General features: G+C 41.8%; 1 protein-coding gene across 10 annotated transcripts in view; it reads left to right on the top strand.

Moving 5' to 3' along the window:
- Nucleotides 1-23,888, top strand: part of AGBL1 (AGBL carboxypeptidase 1) — an 822,820-nt gene that overhangs the window by 393,027 nt on the left and 405,905 nt on the right. The window contains exon 22 of one of the 10 annotated variants that reach the window (XM_073226993.1): nucleotides 1,011-2,602. The exons of the other annotated variants lie outside the window; for them this stretch is intronic. Coding sequence (XP_073083094.1) covers nucleotides 1,011-1,109 — 99 coding nt within the window. The 3' untranslated portion in view covers nucleotides 1,110-2,602. Of the gene's footprint in view, nucleotides 1-1,010; nucleotides 2,603-23,888 lie in introns of those variants that run through there. 10 annotated transcript variants of the gene reach the window in all.

The raw sequence follows: 23,888 nt of genomic DNA, 5'->3' as shown, positions 1-23,888 counted from the left end.
AAGTTGTTGGGAATTATGAATCAAGCTGCCATAAACATCCGTTTGCAGGTTTTTGTGTGATCATGTTTTTGGTTCCTTTGGGTAAATACCAAGGAGTATCATTGCTGATTGTATGCTAAGAGTATGTTTAGTTTTGTAGGAAACCACCAAACTGTCTTCCAGAGTAACTGCACAATTTTGCATTCCCACCAGCAATGAATGAGAGTTCCTGTTGCTCCACATCCTTGTCAGCATTTGGTGGTATCAGCGCTCTGACATTCCAGCAGGTGTGGAGTTGTATCGTGTTGTTTTAGTTACAGTTCTCTATTGACATGAGATGTGGAGCATCTTTTCCTATGCTTTCTTGCTACCTGTACATCTTCTTTGGAGAGGTGCCTGTTCAGATCTTTTGCCCTTTTTAAAATTGGGTTGTCTGTTTTCTTATTGAGTTTTAAGAGGTGCTTTGATTTTGATTTCTGATGTATCAAAGGGAATGTCCTATAGAGGCATATGCAAAATCATGTTTCTCAGATTTGGGTAAGCTAAATCTAAGTGGTACATGGATATGTTGTTGAGTTTACAGTTAATATGTTATTTGAGATTATGTTTGTAAACCAGAACAGAACCACGCACTGGATAAGTTAGAAGACTGACCTATAACCACGTACTAGCAGCCACATTCTGTAACTGCATTTACATTGGTATTTACAATTGCTTTAACATCGGTGACACAATGATGACCTAGTTCATTTTTAATGTAGTGCTATTAAAACTAAAATCAATAGACTCCTGCTAATCTGTGGATAATTTTGTAAGATGCAGGGGAGTTTTATTCTGTTACTCACTGGGAATAAACACCAGGAAAATCATTGCATGTCTTTGATCCCAAACTATAATAGTTTCCACAATAGTATGCTAGGGGAAGATTTTCCTTGCCTTGGCTAGAGACAGGCTCAGGCTAGAACCAAAGTCAGCAAGAGAGCCAGTCCTTTCCCTCTAACTCAATTCTCAATCTCTGATCTTTAAATCAGGGGGATACAAGAAAAGATTTGCCCCAACACAGCCATGTATTTTTGTCTATTGACAAGAATCTGCACCCAGAAATGGGCTCAAGCCGCGTCGTCATGTAACTTTATATTGAGAAGTAATGCATCGATCCTGAGAGGTATGAAGGAATTACAAGCAGAGCACAGAGGGCCTTAAACTGCCTTCCCTGGGAGTCCGCTCTATATGACAGGAGGCTGCACTGCAGGATTCACAGCAGAGACCTCATGGGAATCCACGCAGGTGATGGTAGCAAACTGGACGGCACTGACCATTGGCAAAGGCACCTGCTAGTCACCTCATTTGGTTATCACATACTGAAATGTGTGCCTGACTTGAATCTTCTGATTTTTCAAGGGAAGCTGCAAATCTGACTTTAATGTGGAATCTCCTAAATTTCAAATATTGGCAATGAATTCATATCTTTTTAAAAACCTTGCGAGTTTAATAAAATATATCTGTGGATGAGATCTAGCCTACCACTGCAAGGCCTTTAGTTGGTGACTCCTATTTGACAGGGGTTCTTTTGCTGGTGGTTTACTAGTGAGAAATCTCACTTTGACAAGCACAAGGTGGCTCTGTGGAAAATGACACAAGGAGCACCCTTAGCTATATTTATAAGCACATTACTTTTTTATATGTTCAAACATATTTATGCAAAAACATCTTGGTTGGCTCTCGTGAATATGCAATGTTACACTCCCTTTCTGCAGACTGCCTGATCCAATTCAGACACCCACATGGAGAGATATATTCTTGAAGGAGTTGCCATCTTTTCCTAGGTGAAGATTTATAAAACCAGCCTTCTTGTGAATCACTGGATCTTGGGCTTTGCAAAGCAGGCACAGATGGAAGGAGAATGCTCACAAGGAAGGAGGGATAAAGAGGAAACAGTGATTGCTAGGTTGCGGAGGCCCAAAGATCAGCCATCAAAGATGCTACAGTGTGGCCCCCTGAGAATGTGCCCTGGCCAGAGAAGTCTGGTGCCTAGGCTGACACATACTCCAATTATACGCAAGTAGCGGTGGTAAGGAGCATGGGTTCCTGTGGGGCAGGGTATAGAGAACTCTAGGAGTTGGTCTGTGTTTACCTATTTTTTTGCTCCCTGCTGTGTCAGTGGACTTAGGTTACAGAATTTGATCATGGAACATGTTACACTGTCTCCCCCAAACTCTCCATTTGCATGCAAGGTTTATTTTAAAAATCCATGTATTCTAATGAATGCCTTGGCACAGTAAATGGGATTGCATGAGAATCCTCACTGCAATAGCCCTGTGAACCACACGTACTCTACCGCAAAGACAGCAGAGAGGATTTTTAAGTGAGATACTTTTGTAGTTAAAACACAGTGAAGCAAAACAAAACAAAAACTCCACCTGTGCACCTATGGAGACCATGACAACTCACCCTGTTGTTCCCCAAGTACTTACTCAGTGCCAACAATATGCCGGTGTTTGCATCCTGTTCAACACATTCTATCTCAAATTTTCATTTTAGCTTTGAATATACCCATTGTAGAGATGAGACTAAGCATCACTGACCATGCTGCTTGCCCAAGTTTGTGGAGCAAACAACTGACAGAGCTATAAATCAGCAAAGACCCCCTCCAGTCCAATGGCACACTAAACCTTTAATGTTCCTTTGGGGTACAGACTATTTTTTTTCTATTAGGAACTTAATTAGATGACTAGCTTAATAAGTAGTGATCTCTCTTTCCATAACATAGTCAATTCAACTGACGACAGTCATTGCATCTCTTTTACCATGATACAACTGTGGTTGTGAAAAGTGTGGGTAACTGCGCTTCACCAGCACCCTGCTATTGGGTTAATGTCATGTAAAAACCAGCCCAGTACAACTGCCAGGAAAGACGAAAACTTGGTCAGCCCACTGACCCTACAGGACTCTACATGTCCACATGATTCTACACAGAAGCTTGAGATCAAGCAACATTGAATGCTTCAAGAAAAATGAGCATGTTTACTATGAACCAATGGGTTTGAAATGCCTATATTGGCCCCATAGCTGTGAAGAGAAACTTTCTTGGGTAGAAATGATGCATGTGCCATGGTGATAGCTAAGAAAATTTTCCTGTTCTGCTCCAGAGAGAAATACATTAATAAAGTTTCCTAGAGCAATTCAGTAAATAAGTTTTTTAAATTTCTGCCTCTAGGAGTGGAAATTTGGATTCTTTCCTCTGCTGTCAGTCAGTGGTTAAAATGGGAAACACCCAAATCTGGTTCCCAAACCATTTCCAGCAAATCTGTGAAGGGGGAAAAAAAAAGACCTCTGATTTAGACTTTGAATGTAAGGCTCATCTTCACACTCTTGAGATATTCCAAGGGGACTCTAAAATCAGATTTTACTCCATTTCCCTATTTTTTTCTTCCTTCCCTTCTCTCCATTCTCTTGCTTCTTGCCTTTCATTAAATTTGTATAGAGGTCATATATAAAACAGACACTGTCCTATACCCTAGACCTGTGGTTCTCAAAGTGTGGTCCATGGACCAGCCACCATCAGTACTACCTGGGAACTTGGTAGAAATACATATGCTGAGGTCCACTCCAGACCTCCCAAATCAGAAACTCAGAAATGGGGTCCAGTAATCTGTGTTTTAATGAGCCCTCAGGTAGTCTGGTGTGTGATGAGAATGACTATTAGTCTAGACAAAATTGAATGGGACTGGTATCTGCCCTTGATAGCTTACAGTTTAGTGATGGAAACAGCATGAAAATACAAGGATGTGATAAATTATATGATATAGGTGTGCAGAGTATGGGAGAGAGAAGGAAGGGCAAATCAAAACTAGTGTTTTAAAACTCCTGATACTTTAAATTCACTCTTTTTATTGCCCGAAGATTGTCATCTGCACATTCACCCATTTACAATCTGTGGTCCCTCCTAAATTAGCAGACACTCCACCCATTACTTATCTACAATGCCAAACCAGGAGAAAACTCTAACTCCTTTTTGATGATTTTTCAGTACAGAAGGTTCAAAACATGACTTCAATGTTTTTATCCATTTGGGAGCCATTCAGTTTTTCTAAGGCCTAGAATTTGAACCCAACCAAAAATTGAAAGACAGATAGATGAATAGGCACCAATATGGGGGGCAAAGAGTTACTCTCAGATGCTCCAAGATTCCTTGGAATATGCAACAGTATGTGCAAATCTTTGCTGATTTGTTACAGCCTTTTCTGTAACAAGGTGGGTTACCTCCCCCCCAACTCAACCTTGGTAATCTAATCAGAAAGCCAATTTACACTTCCGTGGGATTTTTGTTATCATTATATCATTTTTAAAGCATGGTATTCAGCAGGCTTCAAAGGCCAAAGAAGTGCTTTTTAGTAAGAGAACAAGCCCATTTGTGAAACACTGTGAAAGCAGCAGCTGTGGGGAAAAGGCCCAGGGGTGCAAGTTTACTGTAAAATCGGGGTCAGTCAACAGAATGACGGGACTGCGAAGAAAGTGAATTTGAGCTTGTGCTGCATTTATAGTGGCTGGTATTAAAATAGGGTGGGGTGTCGGGGGGGAAGGTAGGCTGTCCTCTCTTCTGCAGGGTCAGAATACACCTGGAGGATCGCCTTCTGTGCCTTGTTATTGAAAGGAATTTAACAGATAAACCCCAAATTTAAAAACCAAATCAGATTGTGGCTTCTCTTTCCTACTAAATGTGAGGGAAAGAGACTATGATCACCGTCAGCTGGTGGTAAAATCTGCCCCATGCTCTTTCTCTCGGAACCTTGGATGGGGGAGAAGGGAGAGGCTTTGAAGAGATGTGCCTTTGACCAGGAGACCTCATCACCATGCGAGTCTTTGAATATGCAAATAGAGGCCCCTAGAACTGAGTCTGAGAGAAGAAATTGAAATATTCTTTGCTTAAGAGTATGTGCAACCCTCCCTCTCCAGGAGTAAAATAAAAAGCATCTCCTTCTGCCTCTTTACTAGCTTTATTTTTCTTCCTAACTCTCAAGAGCACCTGCAGGTCTAGTGTCTATTTGTGTCGTCTTTGCTCTTTGTCTCCTCAGCTGAGCAGCGTCTTGCTTGTTACGTTCATTGCCATATTTCCTCCTACAGTAGGATTTGACCCATAGAAAGTTCTCAGTATTTATTGAAAATTTTAAAAAAATGAAGAATAGGAGGACTTCTCCTGAAACAGGAGAGAGATGAGAAGAGAAAGAAGATGACTGGTGATGGGGTCAAGGGCACAAGGAACTGTGTGATCAGGGAAACCAAGGGAACATGGTGGTGTGTGTCTTGCTTAGGCTGCTGTCAGGAGGCAGATCTCATGGAGGCAGATCCTCATGGAGGAACAATCTTACTATGTACAGCCAAGGACAAGGACGAAGTAAAAGCAGGGATCAGCAGCAGAGGTGACCGTGAGATTAGAAACCTCTGAGAACTGCAGCACGGTGACGGCAATCAGTGTCTCATAGGTTTGCAAGCTGTTGTAGCTGTTTCAAACAACGAAGCACTGGGCTCTGGTGGACATCTGGACAGCTGAAGCGGACGTGTGTCTTCAGAAGTCTCAGTGTTAAATGAGCAGCAGAAAGACTGAGGGACATTCAGCCTGGACAGAATATTTGCTACCCAGTACTTGAGGGCTGTCATCTGTAAGAGAGACCAGAATTGCTGTGTTTACAAGGCTGGGACTAAGAATTATAGGGGAGGGAATTACCAGCAGCCAGACTTCAGATCACAGAAAGTAAGTACTTCTCAAGAGAATATACTGCTACCTGCCTAAGGAGCGGGTGACATTTTTCAGGAAGGGCAAGTTTCCTATCAAAGAACGTGGACAGATGTTGGTTAGAACCCTGCTAGTCATAAACCAACAGCATCTGTGCCACTGAGGGGCTTGTTAGAAATGCAGCCCCTCTGCCCCTACCTTCCCAGACCTGCTACATCAACACATGTATCCTAATAAGGTCCTCAAGTGATTCATATATATATATTAAAGTTTGAGAAGCCTTGAGTGAAATGATCTAGTGCTGGAGATATTATTAAAGGCAATTGAAATCATTAGCAGGTGGGCAGATTCCCTTCCATCTCCTGGGGCAGAGGGGGGCTAACGGGTTGTCGTATGGTAAGGGCAGTGCCAATCCATCTCAATTGTTGGTGTCAATCAAAATAAAACTTAAGAAGGGCATAAGCAAGTGCCCCTCAGAACTAGTTACCTGGCTCCAAATAGAAAATTCTAATTTAACCTTAATTAATTACCTGATGTGCTCTGCCAGGTACTCAGAATTAATCAAAATGAGTATATATGCATTGAACTCCTTACATTAGACTGTTACACTCCACCCCAAATGGTTCATAATCTACTCACCCTGAGGCCCTCCCCTTTATTTCTCCATGAATTTAGTTCTTTCTCACCATAACCTTCTCTCACTCCTGCCCTTTTCTTAGTTCTTGATAATATCACAATACACATTAATGATAGCTCCAATATCCTGGGTTACTCTACCGTATTCTATTTTATTTTCCATAGTACTGAGCACCTTTGGACTGTCAAAAAAACGTTTTCTTTTTTTGCATGTGTCTGCCTCTCTGTCACTAGATTATCTGTTTTGTTAGTACAGAGATGTTTGCCTGTCTATACCCTGATGAATTGCTGGGGGTGATTCAAGGATTGGCGGTGGGGGGGTCAGAGCCTTGATTTGTACTCTTCGATGATTTCAGAGGTGTAAATACTCTCCTCGTGGCAATTTCAAGCTACCATGGTGACATCACTGAATGTGGCTTTGGGAAAAAATGCACACAACTGGCTCTGTGTGCTGTTCTGAGCAGGCTCTGTGATGCAGCGGCTCTGTAGTGCAAAGAACAAGGCCAACACACCAGTAGACACTCACAAAATTTTTAATTTCATTAATGAAGAGTTAGAGTGGAAATAGATGTCATATCTTCCACTAAGCATAAGATGAAAGTACTTTGCAGGCAAATAGGAGAGACAATTATTTATGCCTTCAACCATCTATTGTTTTTTTTTTTTTTCTGGGCATGATAATTCAACTGAGGGTAGAGTTGACGAGGCAGTAAAGGTGGTTTGTAGAGATTCTAGGATGAAAGGAAATGGGCGCTGTGATAGTTCATGGCATGCCAGTTTGGATACAACAATTGCAATACCAAGAGTCGGGGCTTCAGGGCAGGTTAGGATTGTGATGTCAGATGTCTTGAATGACACATGAAGCAGGTGCTGATGGCAATGGGGAGCCATTGAAGAGGTCTACAAATGAGAATGACATTAGCAAATTTGCCTTCTAGAAAGATCCCTCGGCCAAGAATGTGGGAGATTAATTTTAGTGCTGGAGGAAGGACGGAGGGCCAGGGAGAAGAAAAATAGGACTATGGGCTAAAAGTCAGTCTAGGAGAAGATATGGTGAGGGGCTGTGGACAGACAAGAGCAATAGGGGTCAAGATATGGGAGTGCATTTCAGAGCTATTTAGGAGCAGATTCAACACAGGTGGCATCCAAGGACGCACAAAAGGAGAAGGTGAAAGGGTTGTGATTTTTGCAGCTTGGGATGATTTGGTGGTTACTTTGGTTTTAACTAGAATAAGCAACACAAATTGCAGCAGCAGAGGTACAGGATATGGGACCACTTGTGATATGAGCATGAGAAAGGCACATACCATCCAGGCGATGACAGAATGGGGACCCTGACTGAGGAAGGCATGAGCGTCCCTTGGGCTCTGAAGCATCCCTGTGTGGGTCTACTAGGGAAGTGGGGCTCTGGCTGGCGCCTGGGAAGTTGCGACGGGGTGTCACACTGACTGGCACGGTACGAAGATTCAAAACCACAGAGTTAGAAGCGTAGGCTCGCTGATGAGAGGTCAAAGCAAAGAAATAGGTTCGAAGTCATCAACACATAGATAAAAGTCGTGGGAACAAATGGACACTCAAGGAGAGACATTTGTAAAATGAAAGCTTAAGAAAGGATGACATTTTGGAGATATGCATGGTGCATTTAAAGAGGGTGTCAATGAAGGACCATATTTCAGTAAAAGAGAGGAAATACAGTGTAGTAAGATGAAGATGAAAAGCTGGTCATTGGATCAGATTGGTGACCACTGTGAAAGAAGATTCCATGGAGTCCAGGACTGTACAAGCTGCAGACGGTTGAGTGATAAACAGGAGATAGGATAAAAGTGGGCAAATAAGGACACGGTCTCAAAGATGCATGATCACATGATCGATACGTATATACAGAACTGGATAATTCTTGTCTCATTTTGTCATTGATGTGCCCTGCTATTGACCCAAATCTATATCCCATGTTTAAATATTATCAAGTCACTTAATATCTCTCCAAAATCACAGATCTGGAAATATTATCATCCTTGGCTTTCTATAGACAAAATGTTTAGATGATTAATGCATTTTTACCATTCACATGTAAATGTGTCACATTTTAGATGTCCATCCCTACCAATTACCAATTTCCCCATATTTTTGTAAATTATATTTAAATAAAGCTGCTTTAAGAAGAAGAAAATAGAAAGAACTCTAAAGGCTAGTCATGTATCTTTGGCTCAACGTTAAGTATTTTTAAAAGGACCTTTGCTACTTAGTCTATTTCTCCTGCCTCCTCGGTCACGGGGGACAATGGGTAGGAGAGGATTTGCTGTCATACTTCACTGTTAAGAAACATTATAATTACCTTTCCCATTTACATCTTGCCTCCTTTAGTCTTCTGTCTCTGCTCACATGTGAGTCACCTCAGCTCCCTCTTAACCTTGGCCAGCTACCTCTTTCCTCTTTCCTGCCCTGGACTTTGACCTGTGATCTTGAATCACATTTCCGTAAGGGGTCCTGACGCTTTTACACAATCTATTGACACTTTGATGGGAGCTGGGTTAGTATCATTTGACAGAGTTGGTGTTTCCTGCCATCTGACAGCTTTTCGAATTTCAGAGTCATTGGCCAAGAAGAATACTCCTGTGACCTTTCAGAGGCACTGTTTTCTTTTGCTTTAAAGACTAGACACAAGAGATTTGAAAGGTCTGCCCTAAAGGCTTTGACAGGGGAGAAGGGCTGCCTGAAACTAGAGGAGGGCTTCTTATTAAAAATGTAAAACTTTCTGTAAGAGACTTGAGGATGAGAAATTGCATGAAATGATTCTCCTTCTACTAATGGATTGTTGATATGTTGATATTTTCTGATTTATGATAGTTCTGATAGAGCTACCAGGAGTATTGTTAAATTCAGTTTGGTTGATGAGAATATGTTGCATCAAAATCATGACCACAGATTTCTTTTCTATATGAAGTGGAACTGTATGAAATAGTTGTCTTCATAGATGAAAATGACTGCTAATGTTAACTGCATAGAGTTCAACTTTATATGGAGAAGGGGAGAGAGAGGAGAAGACAGAGAGGTAGATTATTGTCTGAAAATGCAAGCACTTGGCAACACAACTTGCATAGTAAGGTGTTAATTTGCTATATAAAAAACAACACATTATTGCTATTGGATCAATGATAATATGATATTAGTGGAACTACAATTTATTGAGGACTTCCCTATGGGTTAAATATTTTAAATATTTAATTGTAGTATTTCTGTGGAGTAGGCGTTTTTATCCCCATTCTGAAGCTATAGTTCAAAGAGAGGGAATAAGTGTAATAAAGGCAAACACTGATTAAGTAGGGCTTACCATGCGGACACTTCTACCCAAGACTTGCCATCTCTCCTGCTTATTTTGGAAACTGAAGTCTGGGGGGAATATTCAATAGAAGGGGCAAATTATGAGCAACAGAATTATTCTCCAATTCCAAACTCTGCAGAAGACTAAGCTTGATGCCAGAGGAGATAATTTAAATAGAGAAATAAGAGACAACAACAACAAAAAATGTTTGCCTAGGCTTACCTTTAAATAACTGCAGTTTTGGTTAAGAACTCAAACTTCCTTGTGTCATGGTTTTCTCATTTGTAAACTGTTAGGATTAGGGTAAGGTGATTCAAAAGACCTCTGCTTCTCTTAATATGGCTCATGAAATTTATGGTGACCCAGCTAAGTCTATTTAGGTAATAAACCAAATAAAACTAGACCATCTGTCCAGGTTTGATCCTAGGACCACTCTCCTTGGACTCACATTGGGCTTTTCTTTCAAAAACAGAGATATCTGGGCTCCAGCCCCAGACTTACTGTATGAAAATCCTTAGGGACAGAGCCAAGGAATCTTGGCTACCTTTTCCCAAAGCCTGGCATTTCGCAGGTCCTATATAAATGGATATTAATACTCTAATATGAATACTACTAATAACTCTTAGACACCTCACATTTGAGAATCACTAAAGCACAGAGTGTGGTATAAAGAAGCATGCAGGTTTATTTGATGCTAAACTCCCATCTCTCACTTGATTAGAAAATGGGGAAGTGGATCATATCTTGATCTATTGCAATATCTGGTAAAGAGTTTGGAGTTATTCTAAGAGCCTTTATTCTGCTCTCCATGGATCCAGCTTCTTGCTAGGGACCCCTGTTGTAACTGGCACTCTTCTATTTCACTGGACCTCTGACATCAACCTTTCCTTTGGGCTGTAGATTCTGCCCTTATTTTATAATTGCTCCTCTCATCAAAAGTGAGAATAAGGGTAGGCAGTAAATGTCAGAGATCTTTTAGGTCCTAAAATATTTAAAAATATGACTTTCAGTGTCAGAAAATTTTGTGGATCCTTCTGTAATTAGACTTCCTAGGGATCTGTGACTATGAAAACACTAATCTAGTTCAAACCTCTTCATTCATTCATTTATCCATTCAGAAGGTAAACTAATGTATATTGCCTGTCTCCTATGAGTAAAGCACTATGCTAGGCCCTGGAGATATTTATCATTGATCATAGTGCTAATTACATAATAGTTATTCACTACATCTTTTTAAACAGGCATAGTACCTGTCTTCACCAAGGCTACAATGGCCTCAGTTTAGAGATGACATCACTGACCTTCAGGTGTGGCCTAATACCCATGATCACCTGCTAATGGAAGAGCCTCTTAAGATCTATTCTTCCCATTCCCCTGCTTCTCTCTCTCTCTCTCTCTCTCTCTTTTAATATCCTAAAGCAAAATGAAAAGTTCAGTGGAAAATGATAAAGTTCAGCTTTCATTAGCTTTTGATATCACTGTTCCTTGGGGGAGAGAAATCACATTTTTGGGTGACCTTTTTAGTTAATTCACAGCCAGGAGACAATCACCCTTAGTGTCTTTTCTATAGATGGGTAATTAGACTGTGATGGTAAGCATGGTCCTGGGGGGTGGGCTGTGCTCTGGGGGTGAACAGAGGTATGGCTGTCATCCTCTGACCTCTGATTCCCAGACCCTGGGCTACAGAGGCCAGTGCAAGAATGAGCCCCATCTGTGACAAGCACTGAACAGAGATGCCATGTCTAGAGGGGAGGCTCACCGCTGACCTGAGAATCAGGGAGGGCTTCTCAGGGGAGGGGATTTGGATTAAGCCTTTATTATATAGTAAAGGGACAGTGGAGCCAAAGAAGCCTTTGCAGGCAGCTGACACTGCGATGAATAAGCACATGCAGAGAAAGATGGGCAAGCCCTTGATTTCTAGAAGGGACTACTCCTGGCTAGTTCTGTGCAGAGTTAAGTCACACTTCTTTCAGAATCCAGCCCTTCCTGGTCAAAGGTTTTCCAGACTCACTGCTATTAGCCACATAACTCTTCTTCAAGACTAGCCAGGTCACAACCAACCTCAGAGCATTAGTAAAACAGTGTGATTTCCAGTAATATCACTTATTTGTGAATCTCCCAGATGGAAAGAATACACCAAATTGGTGGTGTCAGGTGCAATTCCCATAAATAAAAGATGAAAAGAAAGATCCATAAGGTCACATCCCGTCTGTCTCTTGAGCATCGGGGCAGGAGGATGCCGGGAAGTATTTATTTTCTAGCACTCTGTCCAGCACAGACGTACATGTTTACATTTATATGGCACTTTTCCTCAAAGGAAATGACTTCACTCATGGAACTGCGAAAGGTCACTTGAAATTTCAGTTTCACAGAGATGCAATAAACTCCCCCCAGTCAGGAAGTTGGCGCTGAGACCTAAAGAATATTCCTCTGTGGGTTCCGCCCACCAACTCCCACCCACTTCTCTCGGTGCCTCCGCACTGGGCTCCAGCTGGCCTCCCACATCTGACTCCCCAGTGACCTTCATTATCACCTCATCAGGTATACATATTTAGTGCTTTTTAATATGTCTCCCAAAACCGATCTACCCTTACATGTATCCCTTTGTTTTAATCCTTTCTTCCCTGTGCTACTCTGCTGTGATGCATTTCTACTTTCTGGTTGGAAGTGACTCAGAAATGACCCATGTTCTCGTAAAATGGGACTTTGTAATCCATCAGTCGTGTGGTGTTTCCTTCTCTGAAAGTGCACTTCAAAATATCAACACTTTTTTTTTTTTTACTGCAGCAGTGCATGACCAGCCTGACTCTGACCTGCCCCCTGCGTGGGTCTTTCACCAACTCCTTTTCAAATTTGCTCAGCACTTTGAATATCTCCCTTCAAAGGGAGTGGCTGCTCTTTCCCTCCAGTTAATTCTCTCTTTATTTTCTGCTCTTGTTGCTAGTGGAAAGTTCCTCTGTGTATCTCTTCTTTCTTTCCTGGCATTTGCAACCCTTTCAGTTTGGAATCGCCTGAGAGTTTCCTTAGTGTCGGGTCTCCTTTTGCACATTGGTCACGAATATAGACGATAATATGACGAAAGGTAACAACCACGCTTGCAGATTTCACTGGCTTACGGGGCTCTGCTTTTCAATCTTTCTATGTTGTTATAATGTGTTATGCAAGGATGGCCTCCCTCCTGTAGAATTCAGGGAAATCAGCTGGGATAGAGGAACGAGCGTAGGGCTTCGGTTCATGGGATCCAGCTTCAAATCCTTGCTCTGCCACTTACCACCCAAGATTCTGTTTTGGTTCAGTAGGTTACAGATGACCAAAAAGCAGGTGGCTTGAAACAACAGAAACGTGTTCTCTTATAGTAATCGAGGCTCAAAGTCCAAATTCAAGGGTGGGTTCCTCCTGAAGTCTCTGTCCAGATGGTAAATCTGCCATGTGTCTCTCCTATATTCTGGGGGCTGCCAGAAACCCTTGGCTTTCTTTGGCTTATAGACACTTATCACCCCAATCTCCATATTTAGCTTTATAGGGTCATCTCCTCTGTGTGTCCTTTGTGTCTTATCCTTTTCTTATAGGACACCAGTCATTGGGCTTAGAACCCACCTTAGCTCCCATATGATTTCATCCTGAGATCCTTAATAACATCCAAAAGGACTCTATTTCAAATGGGATTACATTCACAGGTACTTGGGGCCAGGACTTGGCCATATCTTTTTTTAGGGAACTACACCCTTTGTCAGGCTCAAGTTATGAGATTTTTCTGAGCCTATTTCCTCATCTATAAACTAGAGATAATTTTGCCAACCAGAATAGTTATTGATATAAAGCACAAAATGTGTGGAAAGCCCCTAGCTTTATGGTGGCCATATAATAAGTGATCAGTAAGAATTCATTCAGAATTCCAATTACTGCTTTGATCTGACACTTTGGAAAAGAGATGTGATCTTGCTTTACATACTAGAAAATTAATTTTCACAGATCAAGTGCCAGATCACTATAGGAAATGGAGAAGTAAGTTTCCCACTAATAATTCATCTGCTAGACAAAGTTGGAAATCTTGGAGAGGATGAAATTCAGGTAAAAACCAGGCAGGCCTAATTCTTTTGGTCAATAAATATTTATTGAGTGCTGACTAAGTAACTTAACACTGATTAAAGAAGACAAAAGCCCAGGCCTCATGGAAAAATAGATAATGAATACTAACATAATAAATATATAATATAGTTCCAGGTAGCTAGAAATAAAATAGAGGAACATCAAACAGGACAAAGAGATGGAGCATGATGGAGGGCACGGGTAAGGGTGAGCTTTGGAAAGGTAACATTTAAGGCATGTTCTGAATGAAGTGAGGGGTCATTGCATGCAAGGGGTTGGGGATGCACCCTCTCAGCAGAAGGAACAGCAAATGCAAAGGCCCTGAGGCAGGAGGAAAACAGGACATCCAGGACATCTAAACCAACAAGACGTGGGGTAGAATTTGGAAGAGGCAGGAGTTAGACCATGTATGCCCTGATAGGCCACCGAGTTGAGATCAGACCTGTTGCAGGTGCTGGGTAAGATCCAGTGTGGCTGGCAGAGCAGTGTCCAAGCGCAACAGCGTCACCTGCTGCAGTTTGGAAAGGCAGCCAGCACTGTGACCCAAGCCCACCACGACTAGTTCTCCCAACACTGGGGTAGCTATCCAGGTTACCCCAGATTTTGCCCTCCTTTTCCAACACTAGTCTCCCTCTAGTGTCTCCCTCTTTGCCTGCTATCCCAACTGCTCTCAGACCATGGGAATGTCACCCTCTGTGCGTGCTTGGTCTCGCTCTCTGTATCTTGTTTTTATTTTTATTGTCTGATAGAAATAATAATCCTCAAAGGCACTTAGAAATCAGCATCTGACGAAAGATGCATTCAGTCTGTCAAATTCCTCCAGTCCAGCTGATGTAATGGTGCTTTTCTACATCATTTCATAAAATTGCAAATCCCGTTAAAAGAGTTTGCTTAGGCTGAGGGCTGCTGCTGTCTGTTCCCTCGCAGCCCCACCGGGCTGCGTCCCGCTGCGCACTTCACCTGACAGAGGCCACTGTCGTTAGGTTTAATCTGATTCCAGGCTCGTGTCCTGCTCTGCTCAGTTATTTAATAAAAAAATGTTTTCCTCAAAGGCTAAAAGCAAGCATGACAAGATGAAACTGGAACTCGCCTTTTCTAAATGAGAAAGAAAAAGAGACTGAGTGGTATGAGGAAGGAGATAGAGGGAATGAAGCAGGGTAAGTCAAGGAAAGCATAGCATGGGCGAATGGCATTGTCTAATTGTGGTGTAATGAATTTTCCTGAACCAGCACATAATTAAATCCGCTAGGAAGGCACTGAGAGGTTAGCTTCCATGATCCTGCTGTTGGAGGCTCTAGTATCAAGAGCAAGTCAAACAGAAATTGTATGTTAAAAGGATGAGATTAACGTTTATCAATTGACCAAATTGAATACAACGGCATGTGGCAGTTATCAGCCCAAACCACGCTGTTGGGCGTGGGGCATGTGCAACATTCAGTAATGTTTATTGAGCACCTACAGTGTAATGTACCTGATGGGCTGCAGAGGGCGCTACGGAGAGGAAGATAGGTCCCTGCCCTCTGAAGGCCTGCAGCATTGGTTCTCAGTCGTGTCCTGATGTCCTCACCTCTAGGGTTCTTTTTACCTCCTCTCTCTGGGATGCTCTGGATTCACCAACACAAAAAAGACTACAAATTTGTCTCATTGAGCTGGAAGTGGGTCAGATAGGGGAAGACTCCTGAGTAAGAGCTGAAGCCACATGGCTGGAAACTCCACACACTCCAGGAAGCAGCTCTGACTTCCCCTGCACGCATCCCCTAGGCTCTTTGTTTTACCAAGGGACACTCTGCTGGGACGAGCCAACCTGGTCACAGGGTGTCACAGCTGCCCCAGAGACTCCCGGACACACTCAGGAGAGCAGGGCTAGAAGGCCGGACACCCGCGTGGGTGCTGCCACTCCCACCTGCGTGGCTGAGTGAGCCAGCTGGTGCCAGCCCAGCCACTGCAGGAATCATCAGAAAGTCACTGCTGCCAGGGCCCTGTCAGAATACCTCCAGGACCACTCCCCACGCTTTGGGAGGCTCCCTGCATCACAGGAGGGGATCCAAATGCCGGCTGCCCCCATGAGTGAGGTGCAGGGCTGGGGACAGTCCTACGCCTGCTCAGTTCTGGTCCCTCCTAGGCCTTCTGTCAATCATTGTCACTTGAGGGATTTGCAGCATTTACCTGGAGAAGGACCTGGCGAGGCATCAAGGGACAATGACTTTGGTGTTGGTTGTACTTCCTTCAGGCTGTGGCGACAGACCTGTCCGTTGGTTTCTATGGCTGTAAAAATGCAAGTAAATCTTTTTAACCCCAGAACACTGGAGAATGATCTGGAATGTGCTGGACATTTCCATTTCATTGTCTCCTTTGGTTTGGACAGCCTCCAATGTAAGAAAAATCAGCCCCTTCTTACAGACACAGAAACTGAGGTTCTGAGAGGCTAGCAACGTAATGGAGAGGTCATACAAGGTCGATGTTTCAATCCAGCTCTGTCTGTATTCATTCCACTGTGTTTAAGATGTTAATTTGCAAACCACACACCAACCTCTTGTGCGTCCTGGGAACTGAATTTAAGACATGAGATGAAAGGCGCAGAGAAAACATTTGAATTAGACTCTGTGAAAGATAAATTTTGGATATTTGGGTTAGAAGCTAAATTTGATTTGTGAATCAAATGTTAAGAATAAAACAGGATCATACATCCATGGTAGGTAGGTAGAGAAAGGAGAAATGGAAGATGGAAATCAAATTTCAATTGCATTCAATCAAAACTTAATGAATTTCTTCCCTGAGAAACTTACTGGTTAGGGCAGCAAAAGGCATGCACCTCTTGGGCGCAAGTGCTGATTCTGCCATGCCAATATCCAGATGCAAAGGACAGTCACAAAGGGCTGAGGAAGAATAAAATAGTGCTTTTTTTTTTTTAATGGAGAATGAAACCATAGCCCATTAGTGGAACTAGGACAGCACCAGGGAGAAGGTGTTATTTTAGTTGGATCTTACAGAATAGTAAATGTGAACAGGTAATAATACATAGGGAGAATGAATTGAAAAAAAAATACATGGGAAGAAGTAAAAAGAAGAGGGGGCAATTGCATTTGGAAAATATTTAATGGTGGTCTGTTTTCTTGAAGTCATGGAGCCCAGAGGGGACATGGGCCAGGAATGTTCATTTGGAATCCTATTGTAGAGAGCCTTCTCACAAGAGAGTTTTTCAGCAGTAGACTCATAGATACTGAAAAGTGCCTAGTGGTTACCAAGGGCTAGGGGTTGGGACCAGTGCTGGAGGAGAGGGGAAAGGGGGTAAAGGGGCCTAATAATTCACAACCACAGTATCAGTTGATCAGGGGGACTGCTGAACCACTGTGATGTACATTTGAAACCAACACAAGATTTTGTATTAACCCTGTAATACAAATAAGAAGAGAGTTTCTGAGCTGGGTGGGCAAGGAGGAATCAGTAAAAGTTTTGAAGCAAGCTAATAATACCATTTTTATAAAAACTCTTTTATCTGTTAATTGGATGGATTCGTGAGACAGGAGATGGGGAGGCCGAACAAGCGGTGAGTGAAATAATCATTGGTTGAGCTCATGAGGGCTTGGATGCATCTGGTGGTGGTGGGGATGAAAGCGGGGAGATATTAGGGACACCAAGGGATGAACTTGAGGACTTGGTCTCAGACCAAATACAGACATTTAAGAGCAGACAAAGACATGGCTGAGGTTTTGAGCTTGACCAATGAAGGTGCTCTTAAAAGAGAGACAGGAAAAACAAGAGGGGTGAGAGCTTTGAGAAAACAAACAAGCCAAGAAGATAGATACAAATGAGACCCTGGGAAGGCCTTGCATGATAGAACAGCTAATGGAGACAGAGAAACACCAGCGGCGGTGGAGTTACAGAAGAGGAGAGTCCTTAAAAAGCCTCAGGGTTGGAGGTGTCAATTCCTTGGGGATTAATGAGGACTGAGGCAAAGCCCCTGCATGTGCACAGGGGAAAATCACTGCTGGCCTTTTATGAGCCTTGTTTTAGCATCACTGTCCTTTTCTCTGAACATAGAGAAGCTCTCTTCATCTGCACCTTTATATCCATAGCTTCCAACAGAGTCTCCATCCATCCAATGGGTCAGTAAATGTTTTCTGAATGGAGAAAGGAAAACATACAAACACAGGGCTGTTAGGACAGCTGGAGGCGTGGGAATGCAGTGGCTAAAGAGGGAGGGGCTCCTAAGTAAGAGCAGGAACACGGCTTCCCAGATGGTTCTGAAGGGAGGGCTGGAAGGCAGCTCCTGGCTGGTGCAGGCCTTCTCGAACTTGACAGCAAGTCCCCTGTGGGCTTGTATTAGGGACTGACTGCTGGGTCTGCCCCGCAAGTTAATGATTCAGCGCATCTGGAGTGAAGTCCCTAAATTTTCATTCTAACAAGTTCCGGGATAATGTTGATGCTGCTGGTCCAGACACCACACTTGGAGAAGCATAGAGCTAGTAAAAAGTTCCCTGGATATTCAGTTAGAAGACCTAGATTGACTCCCAGCTCTTTCTCTTATTTGTTGTTAGACTTCAGACATCTCTTTGTGCCCCTTTCCTCCCATGCCATATGAGGATGTTACCCACAACACAGGGCTGCTGGGAGCAGTGAGATCTAGCTCACAGTTGGTACCTAAAACATATTTGCCGAAACCCAATAAAAATTTTGAATAAGAGACTTGTCTGAGCTTCAGAAGGTGGCATAGAGGAGAATGATATCTTTATTCTGCCTATTTAAGAAATGGAGAGGTCTGTGCATGTTTTGTGGGCAAAAGACTTAGGGAATATAACTCTGGCGGGAAAATATGTTCCCAGCCCCAGGCAAATAACCTTTGAAGCTGAAATCAGTCAAAGGGAGAAATAACATGGGAGAAACCCATTTATTACTGACAAACAGTTGCCTACTTAATGCTCACCCATGTCTCTCACAACCTAGCTGCAAAAAGCCCCCACCAAACCTCTCCAGTCCAGGTGTGTGCTTGCTCTCTACCCCCTTTGTAATCACCTACTGATATGGAGATGGACTACTTCTCTCCATCCCTTGGAAACACCCACTGATATGAAGATACACTAAGGCCAGGTGAGAGATTCTGGAAATATTGCAACTTTAGCCACAGAGAATCAACTGATCTTTGTGAAATGTGGCAGATGATTTCAGAGCTGTCTGTGTGATGTGGGACATATAAGCCTGAAGGCAAGATTTATCTTGCATGTTCAAAGTTAACCGTAGCACCCAAGACTCATGCATTTAGGAGGGGAAGGATAAAATGAACCACTCTTTGCATCATACATAGGTGCATAATTTGCTTCCCATAAAAATGAAGATGGGGCTGGAGCTAGATAACCGTCAGTTTAGTCCAAGGTACAAAGGATTAATTTTTTATGTTTATATTTAGTCATTTTTATGGTACTGGCTTCCTGGCTCATTTCTGAATAAGTCCATGCAGTCCTGAAACAAATGCTAAAGAAACAGAAAACCCTCTCAGAATTTCCCGTCCATATTTATAGTGAGTTGACAGATACTGCATTTTGTTCCTTTCAGGCCCTAATCAATTCGTTGTTAAAAGGAAAAAAAGAGAGAATAAAAACAGAGGAAGAAGAACAATTTGTATGGGACTTCTGGTCATTACCCTTCTGCTGTAACTCGCAATGGTAGAACGAATTAGTGTTACATTAATAAATACAAGAATAGAGGATGCAGTGACCCAAGCTGAGACTTATTGCAACTGCAGATACATTGTCTCCATTTGCCTGCTAAATCCAGCAGCTTTAATTTTGAAACTTAGTGCTTTGAACAGACTAAAAGGTTCTCCTTACATGGCTCCTCCTTCTATGTGGTCAGGATGTGGGTCAAAGGATGAGAGGGAGGAGCTGTGTATCTGTCCAGCTGCCTTTGTGTGCTGTGTGTGTGCCTGGGGGCATTATGAATCCAGATCCTTTCCATCCTTGTCTTATTTCCTCTTAGCTGTTGGCAAGACAGTGGACCAAACACTGACAAAAGAGATTTGACTGATGCATGAGAGTCTGTGAAACCAGCTTGATGGATCACGTCCCTGAGCTGCCAGGGACTCTGAATGGCTCTGCCATCGACAGTGGATTAGAGTGGAGACTTAGGTGCAAAGAAAGGGCTCTCTGGATTCCATGCTGGGCTTGGAGTAGGGAAATTAGGGGCAACGGTGCCCAGGTGAAAGAGAGAATGCTGTGTTTCTCAAACATTAATCTGCATACAGGTCACGTGAGGTTTTGTTAAAAAACAGATCTGATTCCACAAACTCCCATGGATACAAATGCTGTTGGCCCGTGAAACACACTTTGAACTCCCTTGTCCTACTTGGGCTTGTGATGAGTTCCAGCGTCTTTGATTTAACCCTCTGTCATCTGTGATGAGAAAGCAACTCAGCGTCTCCTTGGAGAGCTCCAGGGCACCGCGTAGCTTTCTTTCAAAGTAAAAGGAAATTAATCAGTAGGGTTGGACTCAGGGAAAACTTCTTGTTTTTTTTTTTCTGAGGTATAGAGGCAAGTGAGAACACAAAATAGTAAGAATTGTGTAGTGATCACAGTGGAGTTTGCCTTATTGTTTATTATAACCCTCGTTATTAACTTTTAAGATTGGCTTCTTCATCAGAGGTTCCTAGGAAGAGGAGGGGGAAACCCAGTTTGAAGAGAAGAAAAGGAGTCCCATTTATTGAGCACTGTTTGAACTAAGCTTAACAAACATTGAAGGTTTTGATCTTGGTAACAGCCTTAACAGGTCAGTGATATCATATATCAGAGAGGAAGGAGCCCCCATGGGCTTAGAGAGATTCAGAGCGTTTGAGTGACTTGCCCAGAGCCAAGTTTACTAGGAAAACCTACAGTTCATGCTCCTTTATTTATAAAAAAAAAATGCTGTTTCTGATTTATACATTCTTAGAGACCTGTAGTATGATCTGAGGCCTACTGTTCTATAAATATATATTTTTTATTTATCTTTTATTTCCCATGAGATATAATGGCAGCCTGAGTACCAGAACGTCCTGGAAAGAGGAACGCTTCTCATGGTCTTACAAGACTCCCCAAGGAGATGTTCAAAGAGACTGTGGGCAGCTCGCAGGGCTAGTGGCCTTTCTCAGCCACTCTCAGGTCCTCTGTCTCTTCTTCCCTGAACTGCTGTCCTTCTGCAGAGCTGACAGCCTCCTTTACTGCTCTGCCTCCACCCCTTCTCGCTCCCTCCTTCTTTTTCTGAACATCTCTAGAAATTACTAGACCTCCTTTTTTTCCATTGGGTCCCTTGCTTTTCTAGTATTTTTGAGGGTTAATTGGGTCCATTTGAATTACACAGTCACCACTCATGACAAAGGGAAGAAGTTATGTGGACCATACAAACCATTCAAATTGCTCAAATCTTGCTCCTGGATGTCAAGATTCTCCAATTCTATCCTCACAACCATGTGATAACTAAATCTCATCATATTTGTTTGCACAAGGGCCACCTTCATTATGAGCACAACTCACCTGGGATATTCTCTAGGTTGGGTCACCTAGAAGTAAAGGAATCCGAACAATTGTATTCATTACTACTGCTCTTGGGATGTATGCCTAAAACCAGGAGTGACTTCCACCAGTATCATTTTGTTTTTACAGTTAATTTGCAAGAAAGATTTTGCTAATGCAACAGTTGATTTCTTTCTTATCCTTTTTTCCACTGTGGAGATTTTTTGCTTCAAACTCACCATCCTGTGCTCACTTGCACTATTTAAGTATTAACGAAAAAGCTCCCCCACCTGTCCTGTTAAAACACATATAAAAACAAAAGCAATATTTGAAGATAAGATAAAATGAATGAGGACTTTCTAGCTGTGATGAACAATGTGGAACATATCAGTAGGTAGACATAAGAAGTGTTCATATGATAAGTAAGAATTAATTTATACTTAGACACATTGTAGTAAAAATTCAGGACAACAAAGGCAAAGAAAATATCTTGAAGCATCTAGAAAGAAAAGATAGTTATCTGAACATCACTTAGCACTTACAAAAAAGAGGTACATGTCTACTGACACAAGAACAGACCCATAGATCAATGTAACAGAATAGAGAGCCCATATATAAAGCCATTTATCTATGGCCAATTAATATACTATAAAGGAGCCGTGAATATACAATGGGGAAAAGACAGCCTCTTTCAACAACTGGTGTTGGGAAAACTGGACAGATACCTGTAAGAGAATGACACTGGATTACTGTCTAACTCCATATACAAAAGTAAACTAGAAATGGATTAAAGACCTGAATGTAAGCCATGAAACCATAAAACTATTAGAAGAAAACATAGGCAAAAATCTCTTGAATATAAATATGAGCAACTTTTTCCTGAACACATCTCCTTGGGCAAGGGACCACATCAAACTAAAAAGTTTCTGTATAGCAAGGACACCATTTGCAGAACAAAAAGGCATCTTACAGTATGGGAGTTCATAAATGACTCATCTGATAAAGGTTTAACATCCAAAATATATAAAGAATTCATATGCCTCAACATCCAAAAATCAAATGATCTGATTAAGAAGTGGGTGAAGGACCTGAACAGGCACTTCTACAAAGAAATACAAATGGCCAACAGGCACTCAGAAAGATGCTCCACATCACTAATCATCAGGGAAATGCAAATTAAAACCACAGTGAGATATCACCTCACACCAGTTAGGATGGCCACTATCCAAAAGACAAGAAATAACAAATGCTTGGTGAGGTGAGGATGCAGAGAAATGGGAACCCTCCTACACTGTTGGTGGGAATGTAAATTGGTGCAACATCTTGGAAAGCAATATGAAGGTTCCTCAAAAAACTAAAAATAGAAATACCATTTGACCCAGAAGAAAACAAAATCCCTAATTCAAAAAGACATATGCACCCCTATGTTTATTGCTATGCTATTTGCAAGAGTCAAGATATGGAAGCAACCTAGTGTCCATCAATAGATGAATGGATGAAGAAGAGGTGGTACATTTACATGATGGAATATTATTCAGACATAAAAAGAAAAGAAATCCTCCTATTTGCAACAACATGGATAGATCTAGATGATATGCTCAGTAGAATAAGCCAAGCAAAGGAAGACAAATACCACATGATTTCACTTATTTGTGGAGTATAAAACAAAGCAAAACAGAAGGAACAAAATAGCAGTAAAATCATAGACACCAAGAAAGGTCTAGTGGTTACCAAGGGGAAGGTGCTGAGGTATTGAGGTTGGGGGCAGTGAAGGGGATAAAATGTCACAATAATTCGCAATCACAATATAAATTGGTTACAGGGATGGTAGTACAGCACAGAGAATACAGTTAAAGATCTTGTAACATCTTACTGCAATGATAGATAGTGACTGCACTGTGGGGGTGAGGACTTAATAGTATGGGTAACTGTTCAACTACTATGTTGTATATTTGAAACTAATGTAAGATTGTATATCAATGATACACTAATAAGAAATGGTATATGTCTAAAAAAGAAAAGCTGGGTTGTGTAACAATGAGTTGATGCAACTCAAGTGAATCATTACCTTTTATGGGTTCTTACACATAGGTTAGTTATTGTCTATACTCTTAAGATATACCAGATTATTGCTGTATTTGATTATATCATTAATTATTATTGATGCAATATGGTCACGTGCTCCCAATTAAAAAATATGTACATATAGCAAGAGGGCATTTGTTGTGAAAAGAAGTAGACTGTCATGGCTGACATAATAAATTGTCTTTTCTGTACTTTATATACTGGAAAGTACTTAGCAAGGTTCAGTTGTAGTGAACTCTCAATAAATAAACACCCCTGAAAGGAATATTAGAATCTTCAATCTTCAGCAGAATTCTTACTTTAAATTAAATATTCCTGGTCTTCCAGATGGTTTTCAAGTGGAATGAATTAACTTTAGGAGAGGAAAGAGGACCTTTCTGCGACATCGTGGGAAAAAAAATCTTAGAACTTCTTCTTTGTATTTAAAACATCTCTTTAGTTGACATTTTGTATAATATATACTAGATTTGTATTGTCCTATATGTATATGACCTTATAAATAATCCTGCACACATAAAATGGGGTGAATGCTCAAATGCTAAGAGATATGCAAAATCTAATG

Source organism: Manis javanica, chromosome 18 (genome assembly GCF_040802235.1).
Source record: "Manis javanica isolate MJ-LG chromosome 18, MJ_LKY, whole genome shotgun sequence".
In the NCBI taxonomy this organism is placed as follows: Eukaryota; Metazoa; Chordata; class Mammalia; order Pholidota; family Manidae; genus Manis; species Manis javanica.
The sequence above is the reverse complement of the archived record's forward strand: the minus strand, read 5'-3'. Positions and strand labels throughout refer to the sequence as shown.